General features: G+C 43.5%; 2 protein-coding genes across 7 annotated transcripts; one reads left to right on the forward strand and one right to left on the reverse strand.

Moving 5' to 3' along the window:
- Positions 1–1199: 1199 nt before the first annotated feature.
- LIG4 (DNA ligase 4) lies at positions 1200–6440 on the reverse strand. Of its 4 annotated transcripts, XR_013390690.1 has the most exons (3): positions 6082–6440; positions 1918–5032; positions 1200–1799 (listed from the first exon to the last, which is right to left on the reverse strand). XR_013390690.1 is itself a non-coding variant. In XM_028704023.2 (2 exons), the coding sequence occupies exons 1-2, from the start codon at positions 6438–6440 to the stop codon at positions 2284–2286; spliced, it is 3108 nt and encodes a 1035-aa protein (XP_028559856.2). In that variant the 3' UTR covers positions 1200–2283. The 4 variants fall into 4 exon arrangements, 3 of the variants coding, with proteins under 3 accessions (XP_028559856.2, XP_077775144.1, XP_077775149.1); XM_028704023.2 differs by having other exon boundaries at positions 1200–5032; XM_077919018.1 differs by having other exon boundaries at positions 1200–5032; positions 5732–6167.
- ABHD13 (abhydrolase domain containing 13) lies at positions 6223–14300 on the forward strand. Of its 3 annotated transcripts, none has more exons than XM_028704034.2 (2): positions 6223–6323; positions 9777–14300. In XM_028704034.2, exon 2 carries the CDS (start codon positions 9812–9814, stop codon positions 10823–10825), a length of 1014 nt encoding a protein of 337 aa, XP_028559867.1. In that variant the 5' UTR covers positions 6223–6323; positions 9777–9811; the 3' UTR covers positions 10826–14300. The 3 variants fall into 3 exon arrangements, with proteins under 3 accessions (XP_028559867.1, XP_028559884.1, XP_028559875.1); XM_028704051.2 differs by lacking the exon at positions 6223–6323 and adding an exon at positions 6337–6468; XM_028704042.2 differs by lacking the exon at positions 6223–6323 and adding an exon at positions 6847–6985.
- Positions 14301–18254: the final 3954 nt, after the last annotated feature.

Consider the following 18254-nt stretch of genomic DNA (forward strand, 5'->3'; position numbering starts at 1 on the left):
TTTAGGGGTATTCAATGGTGTACTTTGCAGAATCTTATACAACCAGAGGAGTATTGCGTGAGGAGACATCTATTTTGGGGATGGGAGAGGTGGCTTTGCAGACAAGGGGTGTCCTCTCTCTGCCACAGGATTAGGCCAGGGAAGGATTACCCCCCTGTTCTCCACAAATCCCACCGGCCAAGGGAGAAGCCACATCTGCCAGCTGTCAGAAGCCAGGCATTGGCTTCACCTGCTGAACAGCAGCCTGAAGGAGCAGAAGGCGAAGGCGAAGTGACTCCACCTGCTGCTGATCAGCTTTCTTGCTCCTGATGAGAGCCAGCTGGCTCCAGCTTTCTCTCTTTTTTTAAAAAAGGATAGTATTTTTGAGAAACATAGTGTGTCAAGTACAAGGGGCAACTCTGGACTGTTGGATTGGCTAGTGTCCTAGTCCTGTGCTGTCAGCCACAGCAGAGCTTAGTGGAGGGAGAATCAACCTCAAGGGGGTACTTGCCTGGAGGCAGAGTCCAAGGTCCAGAGTATCTCAGTTCATGTAGTCAGACGATCCAAGGGTCAAGAAAGCCAAGCGTCCAAGCCAAGGTCACGAGAAGCAAGAAGCAGCAAGGTCCGGCCAGGAACAATGAATGTTGTTTCCAGCAAGTGAGGCTGGAAACTCTACTTACAAAAGCTGGAGCTTTCTGCTGCTGCTGCTGCTGGGCAGGTGAAGAAGATTCCTGGTCCTGGACCCCTGCCTCCCGCTGCCCCCTCCTCAGCTCGCTCACTGACACTATCCCTCGCACTGAGACCTGACATGGCCAAGCCAAGCCATGAAATGTAGCAAATGAACAAACAGTGCATGTATGACATTTTATCTGAAAAGGGGGGGGGGGGGGAATATAAATGTGAAATATAAATACGATGCAAGAAAGGGTATGTGTTGGTGTATTTTAGTTGGTATGTGGCCTAAAATATCAAACCTTTTTCCACACTTGATCTGGAATGAAAGAAGACAGCAATACTGTATTAGTGTCTTCCCCTTTGGCTTCAAATCCTAATGAGTGATTATGTCACCTAGTAGAAAATTTAAAAATGTTTGGATAACAAAGACTCTTCAACATTAGTATTGTCAGCGTCCAAAATATATCAAAAAGTGTTCCTAGTATGCTTGAAATACATCAGAAAGTACTATCAGCAAGTCTTTCTGATTTCAAAATCAGAAGCAGTTTTTTTTAAAAAAAGTATTTTATTTGTATAGTTATTTACAGAGCTTTCTTTCAAAGGATGAATGCCCGGATTTAATTTTTTTAGACTTTTAAATACAAATTATAATCTGCAAACTGCAATCCTGTGACCCCAGAAATATATCCCAAGAGTCCGAGGAAACATCAAGAGCTCCCTGTCCATCGATGATGGAGAAATAAAATGCCAGATCCACCACACAACAGTTATGGAAGCATCTAACAGCTTTTGAAGCTCCAACACTGGTAAGGGCCCCAAGCTGCTGTGAATCTCTCCCCCAGTTTCCCCTAAAGTTTTTTCCCAGTGGGAGGAAAATAGTTATTTATAAAAACATCCGTTAAAAGGACAGGAGTGCAAGATCACTTATCCACTCTCATTTCTTTCCTGCCAAGAAGAGCAGAGTTGGAGAAGGCAGTTCAGCCACCTTCTGTACCACTCCTGTAGGACTGAAGCCTAAAAATACCTATGTGGGACAAGCCACAGGCTGCCACAGTGGAGACGCCTGGATCCTCACTGGCAGCTGTGTCGGCAGAGCTCTACAGAGCCCAGCACAGTGACTAGATGAGGCTTCCTCAACCTTGGCCCTCCAGATGTTTTGAGACTACAATTTCCATCATCCCTGACCACTGGTCCTGCTAGCTTGGGATCATGGGAGTTGTAGGCCAAAAACATCTGGAGGGCCAAGGTTGAAGAAGCCTGGACTAGATCCTGGAGGTGGTTACACTTGCTTAGTTTATAGTTCTATTGGGTTTAAGTAGACTAAATTACTTCAGGTCCACTTTCTCCAGTTTAACTCATTTGCAAGTTGGGTTTATGTTTAACAAATATTTGACCAAAGCAGCTCTATAAATGTACTAGCCGCAGCTCAATAAAATGGAGGGTTGTTTTTTTAAAAAATAACCTAATTTTCAGCACCATACCTGAAAGCTTTTCTTCCATGTTCATACTTGTGACACTTTATCTACAAACTTCAAAATGAAGTGAAGTATTAAAAAGAGCCTGGCAGAATTCATTAAATAGATAGATGAAGTTAATCAAAGTAATTATCTTCCTATTAAATGAAATGATTTAAATTAAGTAAGCATTTTCATTTTGTAACTTGCCAGTCTTTATAGAATCCTTTAACCACTGCTCAGACAAAATTTTAAACTTCCTTTTGAACGTTCTTCTCAGAGTCTTTATCTCCTTCAAATGAGCATGATCTCCACAGATTACATGGGACACACCCTCTTCAAGCTGTTGAACCACTTTTGCTCCATGAAATCGAAGTATCAGTGCTGCAGTTAATAGTTTTGTTTGTTTAATCCTAGCACCTGAATTACTCAATTCATCAGAAGGAGCCAGGTAAATCGTGTGCTGCCTGAACATACTTAGTGGAGAGCTTTCCCATGAATAACGTGCTTCTATGTCAGCAATTGCATCCTGAGAGATCTCTGCCTGAAAGTTATTCATTCTTGAGAACACCTGCTTTAGTTTGGCAATATCAGTATCACCTGTGTAACTATCACCATAGCAGTCATATTCACAGGCAAAATGTTGTTTTGTTTCTGGAGACATGTGAATCATGAAATCAAGCTGCCAGGGTACAAATGTTTTGGATTGAAAGCACTGTAAAAGCCACTCCGCTCTCACAACATCATACTTGTCAGAAGAAATAATATTTTTCACTCTGACATTCTCGATTCCTGCAATCACACAATAGGTGTCCAAACCAGGATTCTGGACTATGCTGCCGCCATATTCCGCTATTTTACTTTCCAGCTGATATTTTGAATAGTTTTGTGTCCCTGTCATAACACAAAACTCAACATCTTCAAATATACTGGAAATCTGGTTTACATTTGAAAGATCAGGAGCTTTAAAATGATCTATTAAACCAATTTTTTTTTTAATCTTGGGCACAGTTTTACGTTTCTTTCCTTGTGGCTCATCATTATCTATATCAAAGTGCTTAGTCGCTAGCTTTCCACAAGCTTTACCTCTGAGTTGCTCTAGAATGTCAAGAGTCATACAATCATGCCATTCTTTATCTTCTCTTATCCTCTCAATACGAGGGAAACGTAATGTATAATCAGTTTTGTACATATCACTGCTCACAATCTCTGCTGCTTTAATCTGGACAATGACTGAATTACAAGGCTCAATATAGACTTCAGGCTTCTCAGTTCCACACAAGATATTAAAAGGAGGATCTCTTTTACGATAAGGTTTCCAATATTTGGCTAATTTCAAGCCAAGATCATAAAGTTCTTTCATAGTGTAACCAGAACCAACACGACAAATGGAGTGGAACACTGATGGTTTTTCACCAGGCGGAGGAGTCTCAGCAACTGCACATAAAAAATGTGACATCATGCCACCACGAAGACCTTTTCCCCAGTAGCCCCCAACAATTAAAAGGTCTAGTTCATCCATTAGTCCACTAACATACTCTGGTTTGATCTTGAACCATCCTTCCCCACGTTCGTCCGGCTTGTAAATTGACATGGGATCTTTTACCACAATTCCTTCTTCTCTGTTATCTATTGCTTCATTTAGAGAATCTATTACTTCTTTCCGAGTGTTAGCTTGATTTTTAGGAACAAACTGCAAACGACCTTCTATTGGTGTAAATATCTCATTCAGTTTCTCATATCTTTTGCTCAACATCTCATGACCCAATTTTTGGTTATTAACCATTAGAACATCAAACACACAGAAGCATGTCTGTAATTCTGAATCATCTGACATCTTTTTGATGTCAAATTTGCTACCCTTCTGTACAAAGTTCTGTGTGGTGGGATTGTAGGCCATCATTTCACCATCCAGAATGCAGTTCTGAATATTTTTGTTGAAGATATTATGAATAAATGGAGTCAATGAACCTTCCAAGGGAGAAGCTCCAAACTGTTGAGTATAATCATACCCATTTCGGGAAAAATACTTGTAAACATCTGCATCTTTGTGCATCTGCATTCGCTCACCATCTAATTTGGTTTCTATGTAAAAACTCTGGTTGTTCATTTGTTTTTCAATTTGTTGTACATCAGCAATAGCAGCAAGCATCGGTTTAAAGGCAGAAAATAATGTAATAGAAACATCACTAAGAAATACAGAAGGATTGTGTAACTGTCTACAGACTTTCTCCAAATCAGTTGTAACATTATGCAACTTTGAAGCTTCAGGATGAAAGATGGAAAGTAAGGTTTGCTGGCTGACACCAAGTTTCAAATCTTTTATGATCATCCTGATCAACCATTTCTGTTCAAGTGCTGAACTCTGAGTTATTAACTGAAGAAGGCTCTTCTTGACCAGATCCCTCCTTTTGGCAGCATTATTATTAGAAATGGAATCTAAAATATCGTTCACTTGCTTTATGGTCAGTTGACCTTTCCTGGGACACCTTTGTTTCAACACAAAATAGGCAATCATAGCAAAGTCTCCAGCATCTCCCCGTGAGCCAGTAGGTGTTCGATAATTTAAGAGTTTTAAAGCATCTTTTCCATCTTTGGGTAAATTTAAGAGCTCAATATACAGCTTAGCAAGCATGGTTTCTTTAATTCCATAAGCCATCCTTTCTCTTTCCAACTGTGGAAGAATAAGCCTCATTGCTGGATAAAAAGAATCTGCTACATCTTTTTCATTTTTATGAAGCGCATCATGATATTTCCTCCAGGAATCTAAAAACTCCTTGAAATTCTTGGTTTTCTCAGGTCGGGATTTGCATTTTTGTATTCGTTCTAATGTTGAACAGAGATCTTCAAAAGGAACTTGTGATGCCACAGTTAGTTGGGAAGGAGAACAGGAAGTAGAGATGGAAGACATCTTGAGTATTTCACTACAAAAAGAAAGAAAATGGCAAGCTTGTTTTCAAATAGTACAACTCCCACTGTATTCCTGCTTTTCCTTGAATCAGCAACAGCTCTACATTTAAAATGAATTAAAATCTCAGTTTTATTACACAACGTTAGGTCCAGTCATGGATGACCCTGGGGTTGCGTGCTCATCTCGCTCTTTAGTTTAGAAAAATGGTAAGATGATACATACATCTTTTTTTTTTTGTATGCCATCTATGCATGATGTGGTGATAGCTGTGGAGGGATTTAAGAAGTTTTTCTCTTATCATAACTCAGGGCCACCCTGTGAAGCTGAATGTTGGAAAGAAAAGCAAAAAAGTACTTTTTCACACAGTGCACAACTAAACTATGGAATTCATTCCTACAAGACATAACGCTGACCACCAAATCTGATGGCTTTAAAAGAGCATTAGATAAATCCATGGAGCCATAATGGGAATGTTCTACCCCCCACAGTAAGATGCAATTTGCCTCTTCATGCTAGCTGCTGTGAATCGCAAGTGAGGAGACAGAGGGCTGTTGCTCTCATCTCCTGTGTGGGCATTTCTTCCACAGCGTTAGCCACTGAGAGAACCCAGGTGCTGGACTTGAGGGGTCAGTGGTCTGGTCTTGCAATGGAGTGGCCGAAAAGGGAGAGAGCAAGAGACACACATGAAAAACGAGAGAAAGAAGCATCTCACCGTCTGGATAGGTCGCATTTCCAGGTTCATACTAGAGAACAATGTTGAAATATCTTTACAGTTTTAACGTGTGGGAGGAGCACGACGTCGCAGACGCCGATACAGAAATCACATGCTGACGTGGCTGGTGTGTCCAGGCCACTTCGGGGGCCCCTGCGGGCGAAGGCGACCCAGCAAGAGCAGCCCGGGGGCTTCTCCTCCCACGACCTGCCTTGGGCCTGAGGCGCCGGAGGGTCTGCCTGGCACGCAGAAGGCAGCTCCAGTGAGAGACCCGGCGGAGCCGCAGCCGGCCTGCTGGGCCCAGGGCTCTGGCTCGGAACGAGGCGGCTTCCCCGTCCCTCCCTTCTCACCTCGACGAGCCTCCGCTTCTCCTCGTCCACCTCCGCCGCTCGCACAGAGACCAAAGCACAGCCTGACAGGAAGAGCGGGCTTTCTGCTCTGCGCATGCGCGTGTGCGAAACCTGGCCTGTTCTCGCGGGGTTTCCTTCTGCCGCGCTTCCCTGATAGGCTCCGTCGCGGCGCTCGTTGGAAACCTTTGCCCTTCGAACTTTGACCCGGAAGCGTTGCCGTCCGTGCCGGTTTCCCGGAAGTGGTGAGTGGGCGAGGAGATTCCCGGCCGGGGGGCGGGGAGGACGACGGAGGAGGCGGGAGCGGGGCGCGGGCATGTCCCGCCCGGGACCGCGATGAGGTGGGCGCGTCGGGGCTCCATCCGCCCGAGCGGAGCAGCGGAGGCTCAGGTAGGGGCGGCCGGGAGCCGCGGGACTCTCTTCTCTGCCCTGCGCTCCTCGCCGAGGACGGCCTCGTCCCCCGCCTGCCCTGCGCCAGCGCCCGGGAGCTCTCGCCTTCCGCCTCGCAGCAGGTAGCGAAGCGCGGCTTGCCTGGCGCTTCCTGGGCAGGGCGGCGGGGACGGCTCTCGGTGCTGCAGGAAGGCCCTTTCTCGCGGCTGACCCCTGCCTCGCCCCCTCACGAGTGAAAGCCCCCTCCTGCCCAGAGCCCACATCCCGCGTCCTTGTCTCGCCCAGGCGGCTGCCGCGCCTCGCACCAAACGCCCGGGCCTTCGAGGGCAGCGCAGCCCGGCGCCGTCGGTTCTGACCGGTTGCCGCTCTCTCTCTCTGGCCTCGCTACGTGAAGATCTGCCGGCAGCCTCATTACTTAGCTCTAAATGACAGGGAATTTAGCCCTGCTGGGTTTGTATAGTATCTGAAATAAGTGTGCTTCCTAGTTCCAGTTTATTTCACTGGGATTTGCTTTGATGTGAGTATGTTCACGGTGGTACAATGGCTTTGTGCATGTTTACCTGGAAATCCTGATTTTTCCAAGTACCGGTAATAATGCATGTAGCCTCCACTCTATTAGAAGGCAAAAGTTTGGCTCCATGATGTAATTCCAGAAGCTTTGGTGATAGCCACAGTAGAAATCCAGGAAAGCTGTCTGGGTAATATATTGTTTAAAATATTATTTAATAGCCTAAAAACTTGCTTGTGAAAAATCACATCATTCTGGGAACATCACTCTGGGATGCATAGTTGAGTTTGTGACTTCTCTTTTGTATGTGAACACTGCAGCCTGTAATGCCCTATTAAAAAAGCAACTCTTAACTGGAAATTAATAAGAATGATGTCTGATACAAGATGTTTTCCAAAGCTGCAATTACTTATTTGATAAATTTAACAGTTATTAATGTAGCCTCATTCCTGTTTTTCAAAATTAACAATTATGATAGTGAGGCAATACTGGCTAATACACTTCCTTTTGTAACTTGGCACACCATCATTACTCCTTTAAGTGCTGTATGTCCTGTTTCTGGATATGAAGGCCTAACAATATAGTATCCACTTGAAATGGAGCAATTACAACTGCAGCATGTGCAGTATTCCAAATGTGGCTGAATCGTACATTTTGTGCGTGTGTGGCTATGGACCTAAAGGACTATAGAACTTCCCATGAATGGTGGTGCAGGTGGCTGTCTCTGCAAGCTTTTAAGTAAGCATTAGTCTATTTCAGATGGCTTTTACCAAAAATATGCTGTAATCCTATTTGCTTTAACCAGGTAGCTTAGCAGGTTTTAAGTGGTGTTTTGCTGGTTTGATGAGTTGTTTTATTATTATGGGTTTAAATTTTCTGGTATTATATGTTCTGCTGCCAACACTACTATTAACTCAAATCATTGTCGTTCCTGGCCTTTTGAGCATCAAAGTGTCTTTGATGCTACACTGTTCAAAATAGGGTGACCAACTGTGGTCATGGGCGGGATGGAAGGGGGTGACTAGAAGAGCATGAGGGAGATGCAAGCAGGGCCCCCCTAGAAGCAGGGAGTTTGAGCGATCAAGAGAGGTCAGGAGAAGGAGGGCCTTCAAGGACAGGCTTAGAGACTGAGAGTCACAGTGTGAGTGCCAACTTAGTTGGCCCTGCTAAAGGTAAAGGTACCCCTGCCCGTTCGGGCCAGTCTTGCCAGACTCTAGGGTTGTGCGCTCATCTCACTCTATAGGCCGGGAGCCAGCGCTGTCCGCAGACACTTCCGGGTCACGTGGCCAGCGTGACGAAGCTGCATCTGGCGAGCCAGCGCAGCACACGGAACGCCGTTTACCTTCCCACTGGTATGCGGTCCCTATTTATCTACTTGCACCTGGGGGTGCTTTCGAACTGCTAGGTTGGCAGGCGCTGGAACCGAACAACGGGAGCGCACCCCGCCGCGGGGATTCGGACCGCCGACCATACGATCGGCAAGTCCTAGGCGCTGAGGTTTTACCCACAGCGCCACCCGCGTCCCTAGTTGGCCCTGCTACACAGCAGCAAAACAGTCCCAGTCCTGCTGGCTTGCCTCCCCCTCTGCCACCCCACTCAAAAAGAGTCCTGCACATTGCTGAGCAACGGGCCAGGCAGGCCCAGAGGAGGAGCTTGACCCCCCCCCCCCCCGAATGCAGACTTCGTCCTCTTGGGAGAGATCTAGAGTGAAAGGCTAGAGGTGGGAAGCTCAGAGCTAGTGGTCAGTTTCAGCAATGTCTTAGCTGGATTAAGATGAACCAGAGGAATCTGCTGTGTTATTTTCTGTTAATAAGGAGCTAATTGCATTCCGTGCCTTTCATGTGTGTGCCTGCCCTGTGGTTGGCCTGGATTGTTGATAGCTCCTTGACAGTTGTTCACAAATTTATAAAGATATAGGTTTGGGAAACTCCCCCCTCTAAATGACTAAAAGACGTATTTTGTGCGCAAAATTTATTTCATCTTCAGCTGAATCCCCTATCTTGTCTTTAATTGCTTTACAAAGATCCATAAACATCGTTTTAGGTAGTCCTATATTTTTATTTTATTGGTCCTCAGTTACCAGGCACCTGTGTTACTTTATCCTATTATTCTGAATGGCTTTAGTTTGAAGCATTTAGGCATTTTGTGTATTGTCTATATCAGTGACCACTGGTCCTGTTAGCTAGGGATTATGGGAGTTGTAATCCAAAAACAGCTGGAGGGCCAAGTTTGGCCACCACTGGTCTATATGATTCTAGCTGGGATCCAGAACTTCATTATGTGAAGGCACATCTGTTTCTAACAGTTTCTCTTGATTCCCTAATCCTGCTCTGCACTCCCATACATACTGTACTGTTTGTGAGGGTAGTAGCTGCTTTGGGGGGCATAACGACTGGTAGGGGTGTTTGAAAGATGCTAATCAAATTGTACTTAGTGATTGTATTTAGAAAAGTGTCATTTAAGCAACTCCAGAATTTTTTCTGCTTTTGCTATTGAGCTTTGGAGTTACTTCTTGTAGAAGGTCATCTCCCCACTTTATTACACATTATGCTCTCTGAAGAAATACTAATGGCGTTGATTACACACAATATTCTAGATCTAGATTTCCTTCCCCCAACTGTATTTCAATTTATTTTGAAAGCCCACACGTCTTTTTATTTATTTAAATTATTTATTTAAATTTCTTTTGGAGCCCACGCGTCTTTTGCACTACATAAAGTTTAGGTATGAATTACCTTATACATTTGTTGTCCCTTTTAAAAGTTGTTTTAAAAGAAGCTTATTTATTTTCTTTTTTCAGGCTTCATATGGACTAAAGATTCATTGACTACTATAATGGAAAAATCATGGATGCTTTGGACTTTCATTGAAAAGTGGCTCCTTGCGTTGGTCTCGTGGTCCTGGGGCCTCTGCCGTATCTCTCTCTTACCTTTGATAGTAACTTTTCATTTGTATGGAGGCATGATATTACCTCTGTTAATATTTGTATCTATTGCAGGTATATTATATAAATTCCAGGATGTGTTGCTTTATTTCCCAGAGCAACCTGCTTCATCACGACTCTATGTCCCCATGCCTACTGGCATCCCACACGAAAATATCTTCATCAAAACCAAAGATGGTGTGTTGCTCAATCTGATTCTTCTCAGAAACACAGGAGACAATTCCTCATATTCACCTACTATCATTTACTTTCATGGAAATGCAGGAAACATTGGTCACAGGCTACCCAATGCGTTGCTGATGCTGGTGAACCTGAAAGTAAACTTACTGCTGGTTGACTATAGAGGCTATGGAAAAAGTGAAGGAGAAGCAAGCGAGGATGGCATCTATTTAGATTCTGAGGCTGTGCTAGACTATGTGATGACTAGATCTGATCTTGACAAGACAAAAATCTTCCTCTTTGGACGATCCTTGGGGGGAGCAGTTGCTATTCGCCTAGCGTCTGAGAATTCCCATAGGATTTCTGCCATCATCGTGGAGAACACATTCCTTAGTATCCCACATATGGCCAGCACTCTGTTTTCTTTCTTTCCAATGAGGTACCTTCCCTTGTGGTGCTATAAAAACAAGTTCCTCTCCTATCGAAAAATATCTCAGTGCAGAATGCCTTCACTCTTCATCTCTGGGCTTGCTGACCAGCTGATTCCTCCAGTTATGATGAAGCAGCTTTATGAGCTTTCCCCTGCTCGGACTAAGAGATTGGCAATATTTCCAGATGGAACTCATAATGACACTTGGCAGTGCCAAGGCTACTTCACAGCACTTGAACAATTCATCAAAGAAGTTGCAAAGAGTTATTCCCCTGAAGAAATGGCAAAAATGTCATCTAATGTAACAATAATATAACTAACTCCAGTCTTTCTGTCTGATACAACTGCATTGTACCTGGATTTGTAGAAAGTGATAAAGAATGACAATTTTTAAAGTGTGTACTCTGTCTTGTACTTATCTAAAGAGCAAAATTAAACATGGAGAGATCTAATAAATTATGAGCCAGATAGTTTTTACACTTAGCGTTATCAATTAGTGATGTTTTTGATAAAATTAATCTTAATTTCCATTTCTTAGATTAAGACACATTAATAAATTTATTGGTAAAATGTAAGTTAACCCGTGGGGAGATCTGATGTGGTGCAAGAGGGATCCACTTGTGCAATGGGACTTCTTTCCTTTGTAGCGCCCCCCCCCCCTTTCCCAAATTTTGCTCCAGAGGATTATAGGATGCTTCATAGAGCGGGGTGGAATGGGGCAGGAAGAAGAGAAACCGGAAGTTCTGTTGTACAAGAAGATTTCTGTTGTGCAGGCAGACAAACATCTTTGGCTGTTGCCCACTGGTTTTAAGAGAAGAACAGAGCTGTTGCATGCAGTGTATGTTTTGGCTGCATAGGTAACCATGATTACCGACACACACTATAACTAGAGCTTTGGGATGCATGATAAGCCCCTGAATTCTTTTGTTATGCATCTCAGATTGTGTAGTGTGCTTAATATTATAAGTAGCACCAATGGCCCCCTGGGCTCCTTTGGGAGGAAAGGCAGGGTAGGAATTAAAAAAATTATGGAAGTACACTCTATTCGGTATGACATGGCTGCATTCATTGCTTATTACATCCACATGCAGGATGAATGGAGAAAAGATGCATTTAAAGTTAATGATATATTAGTGTTGATATCTTATCCAGTCATGAAGACGGGCTGACTAGTGTTCATGTTGCTATGTTTGCTATCCTTATACTGGAAGGTTTACTGCCCTTGGCGCTTGTGCATTTTGCCTCTTGTGCTTGTTCCCCTAGAAGCCATGAGTGCTAAATGCATCAAACCTAAAGTCTGGTTGGAATATTGCTTTCTACTTAAACAACAATATGGCAATTGGAAGAAGTTGGACTACAGGGAAAGGGGTTTTTTTAGAAAATCTACCATCTAACATTTACTTCTGCTTTTCATATCAAACTCCTCTTTAACTATTTTAAAATGTTTAATTAAAAAGTTTTCTTGTGGGGTAATTGGTTTTCTTTCATTGCAGCATGGTTGTCATTTTCTAAACACTGTTGACAGATGTCATGTAACATGAATAAAACTGAAAATATTTTGGTTATTAAAGGCCAGAATCGTAGGTGTACTTCTCAGGAAATAAGTCCCACCAAACAACAGGACTTCCTCATGAAAATATACTTGGGATTGAGCTATAAAGAGGGCCAGACTAAGTGATGAAGACGAGTATTAAATAATGAGTTTGATATTGAGTATACTTTACAAAATCAAATTACTTATTCTATTAGGATATATCTAGTATATGTGTGTGTGTGTGTGTTTTGTTTTATTTTTGCTTTGTAAACAATTCATTTATTGCAAAAAACTGGGTTTTTTATTTTCCGAGAAAGAGAAAAAACAGTTTACCCATTTAGAGTGCTTCAGAATCTTACAGAATGCAATTTTAACCACTCATTTTTTAAGATGTAGTAAAATAAAAGTCAGTTTTGAAAAACTGGTTGTGCTTGTTTGAAGAGCGCATAAATTGTGCAGGAAGTGGAAAACTAATGGGTAATACTCAATTGTTAGTCATACTCAGAGTAGACACATTGATATCGGTGGACTGAAACTACTTAAATCCATTGATTTTAGTGAGTCTGCTGAGTATGACTAACATTGGATATTGCCCCTTAGAACCAATATTGAGTATCTATTTGAGGACATTCTCTTTCTGTTTTTCCTCTATCTTCTCTGACATAATTGTTTCCTGTTTAGTCTTCTTCCAACATCTCATTCATCATTCTATTAACATTTATTACATGACACAGAAACTGCAAATAATCTCTTAAATAATTTGATATATTTCAGCAACTACAGCATTTGTACTTTGCCATTCTTTTTTGTGGTATGCTATTTTAGCTTCATCGGTTTTGGAAACATGCCTCTATTACTGTTCACAGAAAGTAAATTAAGCCTTATACAAAACCTTCAGCATTAGCATGCAATAGCATACTGTAGGGTGTAGATCATACCATCCACAGTTGTAGAAAGCGTGAAGTTAAAACAGTGCAGGAATGCTGCAATGACACCCTAGACGACAATGATCAGTATTTTATTGGCCTGAGTATTGCTTTGGAAGAGAATCTTATAGTAATTATTAATCTTATAGCATTTGTTGTAGATATATCCCTTTCCCCTTATCTTTTTATAATGATATGTGTATTTGCTATGTGCACTTTGACTTTGCTTGGAGCTCATCATCTTGTAGAAAAAATATAGGTTACATTATCTTTTATATAAGAGCAACTGAACAGCCTTTTGTGGGACAGTAAATCAGCTGAGACTTGAGCTTCGAATTTTGCCTCTGAAATTTGTGGTACTTTCCAGAAAGATTAGCAATGGTCTAGTTTTGAATGGAGAATGATTCATTGACTCCCCAGTTATGCCTAAAGAGATAAGAGAAGCTTATGCTTTCAAGTAAGTACTTGTGCAGAGCTAGAGTATGATGCTTGTATGAAATTTGTGCTTGTTTTCGCAATGAGTATTTGCATAGGAACTGTATAAAGCCCCATTCCATTTCAGATGTCCCCCTCCCCCCTCAGGAAGGTCAGACTTTTAAATACAGCACAAGCTTATTGGGTCCAATTGTAATGACAGATGTATTGTTTTGAATACATTTTTATCTTTGATAATTCAGCAAGAAAATCTGGATTAATTTATGGGACCAATTGAGGGTCTGTACTCAAGGGTTTGTGCATTGTGGCACAAGGTGATACTGAAATCAGAGTAAGGATATTTAAATGTCCTTTTGGTGCTCTTATTTATTTGCTAAGGTTATATACCCTACCTTCTGCTTTGGCAGATCCAGAAAATTAAGGCTACTGAAATTTCAGTAAAATTCAATTAGAAAATAAGTATGGGGAAACATCTATAGATTTTTGTTGTTTGTGTAACTTTTTGCAAATAACACAAAACTTTATGGTAGAACTCTTGCCAAAAAATAAATTTGCTGCATGCAATAGAATTAAAGATACTTGTGGGTTCAATTTTGAATGTTTCACTTAGATCAAAACAAAAATTAAAACTGCAGCCATATGTATTTTCACTTAAAGTAAATATTGTTGAGTTCTGTGAGATTTGCTTATAAGTAAACATGTTTAGGGCCAGACTGTTGGTATATTTGTGTTTTCTACAGATTAAAAACAATACTTGTCATTTCATATTTTTAGACATGCATTTAATTAAGCACTTTCATTTTCTTTTCTTTTTTTACAATAGTAGATTGATTTTCCTTTTACATAACCTCTATTTTTATGTACTAACATATGCAATAAATTGATAACACCTACAATTGCTAATAGCCTTTTCTGTGTGTTTGTTTTGTTTTCAGAATAATTATCTGTCAATTTCCTGTAGTTTCAAAATGTAGAATAAGCCATCAGTTGGGCAGCAGCGGAAAATAATCTCTTAACACTTACAACACTGCCAACTTAATCTGTTATACATTCAGTTCAGATAATTTTAAAGGCACATATGACTTGAGTAAGGATTGATTGGTGTTTGGTGTAGTAAGCTTATCCTTTTTTTGGTCAGCGCATCAGAATTGTTTTCAGATAGATTCTTCTTCCTTACTTCAATATGTTGTAACATGGCATATTAATACGATTACTGTTTCACATCCTGCAGTTTCTCTTGCTATGCTGCTGCCTAATCCTGGCACCTGAATATTTCACTTTTGAATGGTGATGATTTCAAAAGGCAAACACAGGCTCCAAACTCCGGGAATCAACTCTTTGGGCTTCAGGCTCCCAGGCTTTCTTCCCACCACCCACTCCTTAATTGGGAGGTGGGGAGTGAATTGAAGAAGTTGAAGTTGACCTGGAAAGGAGAAAAAGGGCCAGACATTCATCAAAATTGCACAAATTCTCAGGAAGCACTCAGGATGCTGGTAGTAACAGCAGAACCAACACTATGATGCTGATGCTGCAATCGCTTAGAGCAGTGTTTCCCAAACGTTTTTGGGCAACGGCACACCTGTTTACCGGAAAAAAATCTCGCGGCACACCACCATTAAAGCCCCGCCCCGTGACGTCAGCGCGCAGCGTCACGCCGGGAGGGACGCACAAAAGTGAAAGTTTTTTCCCTCCCCCTTGCCGGGGTGGGAGGAGGCAGCAGAGCGAGGGACTGAGGGACGGCGGCAGCTGAGGCGGCCACCCCTCGACGCCGTCCCAAAAGCCGCCAAAAAGCCCTAAAAAAAGAGGAGCAGCACAAAAAACACACCACACACGGGGGGCGTGTTCTAATTTGCTTCTAACTCCGGGTTAGAGCGCAGCACGTGGAGGATGGGTGGGGAAAGAGAGAGGAGGCGCACTGATAGAACGCCAGGCACGGGGGCCGCCAGGGAGAGCCAGCGCGCGCCCCACCCCGGACGCTCGCGGCCACCGCCATCCCTCCCTCCCAGGGAAGGCGGGATTAGAGCAAGCGCCCGGGCAGCAAGAAGCGCGCGCGCGCCGGCCCTGCCCTGGATCCCTCAGAACCGCCAGTCTCTGGGAAAGTGGGCGTGGCTTCAGAACTCTCAGGCAGCAGCACCCGCCGCCCGGCAAGGCTTCCCATTGGGAGGCGCGAATGCTTTAGTGGGCGGGGATTGGTGCAAATATAGGCAGGGCGGGCTGAGAGGAGGAGCCGCCGCCGAGGAGCAGCGACACCAGCAGCGTTTCCTCTCCCCCCTCCCCTCCCGTGTCAACAAGCGGGGCGCCTGCGCCGGGGGTTTGCGCGTCAGGCAGGCAGCCAGGCAGGCAGACGGCGAGAGCCCCGCGCTGGGCAGCCGCTGCTCGCCGCCGCCGCCCCGCGTCTCGCCGCCCGACTCGCCCGCCTCCCTCCCACGGCACACCAGCCAATGTCTCACGGCACAGTAGTGTGCCGCGGAACACCGGTTGGGAAACACTGGCTTAGAGAACAACTCCATGCAGTCACAGTGGCAAAGACTGAAAAAAATGAATGCTGATCTTGTCAACTGCAGAGCCCCCGTGTAGTTTGCTGACTCCCCTCCCCCCTCCGTGCCATTGCAAATTATTGTGAGGGGGAGGCATAGAAAAATGCTACAAAGGTGCATCAGATGGGTGGGCTGCTGGTTCACCACCTGTATTCTATGACAGCAGAGGCTTCCTCCAATCCCCTTTTAGAATGAAAGCTGGAAATTCAGGCCAGTTATTAGCCCAAAGAGATCCAAGCAAACCCTAGAAAATTGGGTCTTATGGCAACCCTTATTTTTCTAGTCAAGAAATATGGATCTAGTTCTTTTACTCTGAAAGACTACTAACTGATACAGTTCTAATATACTTGCTTTGCATAAGAAGCGAACATTACGAGGATTATCATCCTGTAGATGGCAGTGTTTCATTTATACTTTTGATATGGCTTCGCCCAAGTAAGTGGCATGGACATGGTACTGGAGTGTTTCTGTGGATCTTTCTACTTAGACTTGGTATTTACTCTGGAGGAGTGAAGGATGTAACTCAATTTTCAGAAACCGCAACTGACTTTTTCCATTGTGTGGAAACTGCTTCAGGGAACTGATTGAGATGTTGGCCATTTCAAGAAACCAGAAACTTGCACAACCTGGGGAGGAGAGGCAGGTAAGCAAACCATAATGATCTGAGTAAGAGTATCAAACAGCAACCATAAAAATTTAGATGAGCAATTAAGTTCATAAGCCACTGCTTACTGCTCTGAGAGCTGGTGTTTTATCAGCAACCCAGAGCAGTACTAACATCAAGCCTTGATTCCCTTGGTGAAGAAAAGTCTTCATCTGACTCCAAAAAGGTGTTTGGTGTCTCCATGCAGGCCTCACTCCAGAGAGCACGGAACTGAGAAGGCCATCTGCCTGGTTGCCATACTTGTGCCTCTCTCAGCAGGGGCACATAGAGAAGGGCCTCAGAAGATGCTCATAAGGTCCAGGTATATTGCTGTTGGGAGAGGCCTGTATAAGACACAAGCTGTATAAGGCTTTACATGTTAAAACCAGCTCCTTGAATTATTAGTAGTATTGGTATTATTATGTGACTTGTTTGTCACTTGTTACCCAAAGGCCTCAGCAACTTAAAACATACCACAAAAACACAACACCAACACCCCCATAACAGGAAGCTTCACAACCACACTTGATAACATAACAATATCATCTCTCTCTGGGGAAAATATAAGTCTTTACCTGGTGCGAAAAACGTCAAGAAAAGCACTAGATGGATCTTACTGGGCAGAGCATTCCACAGGTGGGGAGCCACAATGGAAAGGGCCCTCTCTGTTGTCACCACCCTCTGAGCCTCTTGGGGGGACGGACGGATGGACGGACCTGGAGAAGGGCCTCAGAAGAAAATGTAAGGGTCCAGGCAGGTTCATATTGGAAGACGCATTCCAGAAGATGTTGGGATCCTGAACTGCAAAGAGCTTTATAGGTCAAAACCAGCCAGCCATGTAGTTGTAACAGAATTGGTGTTATGTGATCAGCTTGCCTTGAATCTGTCAATAGTCAGGCAGCCACATTCTCAACTTCTTTTCAAAGACAGTTTGGTGGTTGACCTGCTTTTGGAGGGTTTGCACTACCCCTGAAGGTACAAGTTTGTAGTCTAGCAGTACTGCTGGATTTCAACTTGTCCCAAGTGGCTTATGCACAGTTTAGGCTCACCAGCCATGGCTGTTCCTTTACAGGGATCGCCTCATCTCCCACCAGGAATATTGGACTGTGAAGACTGTCAGGAAGCTGCTACTAGCACAGAATACAGTTTCTATGTTGATGAGGGGGGCACCACAATGGGGCTGTGTGCCACAAGTCCGGAGTCCGATGGAGAGACTGCCAGTGAGATACCAGACCCAATTCAATGTGTTAGCAGTGTTAGAAACTCAGATAAGCTAGGCACCAAATAACTCCTTAAACCAGGGTTGTAGTCCCCAAACAGAATGTCTAGAACTTTGAGAACTTAAAGAAGAAAAGTCACTTTATCCAGGGACAGTCCACATAAAGACCTATTCCTACCTCTTTTTCTTAATGGTGACATGGACCATTCATAACATAATAATATTCTTCATAACTGTGAGCAGGGCAGTGGGGTGGGGTAAGTGAAGACAAGCTACAATCAACTATAATGTCGTTCACTGGTCCTGCTCAGGCTGCACAGAAAAAGCATTTTGGTTCCTGAAATTCATTCTGATTGTGCAGATACAGTATAATGGACAGAATCCTACAGGATGTGGTATTAGTGTGTGAAAACAGTCAAGATCCAATGATCCCCAGGCATGCACCTCCAGA

The sequence above is a fragment of the Podarcis muralis genome, chromosome 1 (assembly GCF_964188315.1).
Source record: "Podarcis muralis chromosome 1, rPodMur119.hap1.1, whole genome shotgun sequence".
Lineage (NCBI taxonomy): Eukaryota > Metazoa > Chordata > Lepidosauria > Squamata > Lacertidae > Podarcis > Podarcis muralis.

Coding starts and splice junctions, on each gene's coding strand:
- ABHD13 (XM_028704034.2), top strand. CDS start 9,812: ATGGAAAAATCATGGATGCTTTGGACTTTCATTGAAAAGTGGCTCCTT.
- LIG4 (XM_028704023.2), bottom strand. CDS start 6,440: ATGGAGCCCCGACGCGCCCACCTCATCGCGGTCCCGGGCGGGACATGC. Junction 5,033..6,081: donor AGAAGCGGAGGCTCGTCGAG/GTGAGAAGGGAG, acceptor TTCTTTTTGTAG/TGAAATACTCAAGATGTCTT.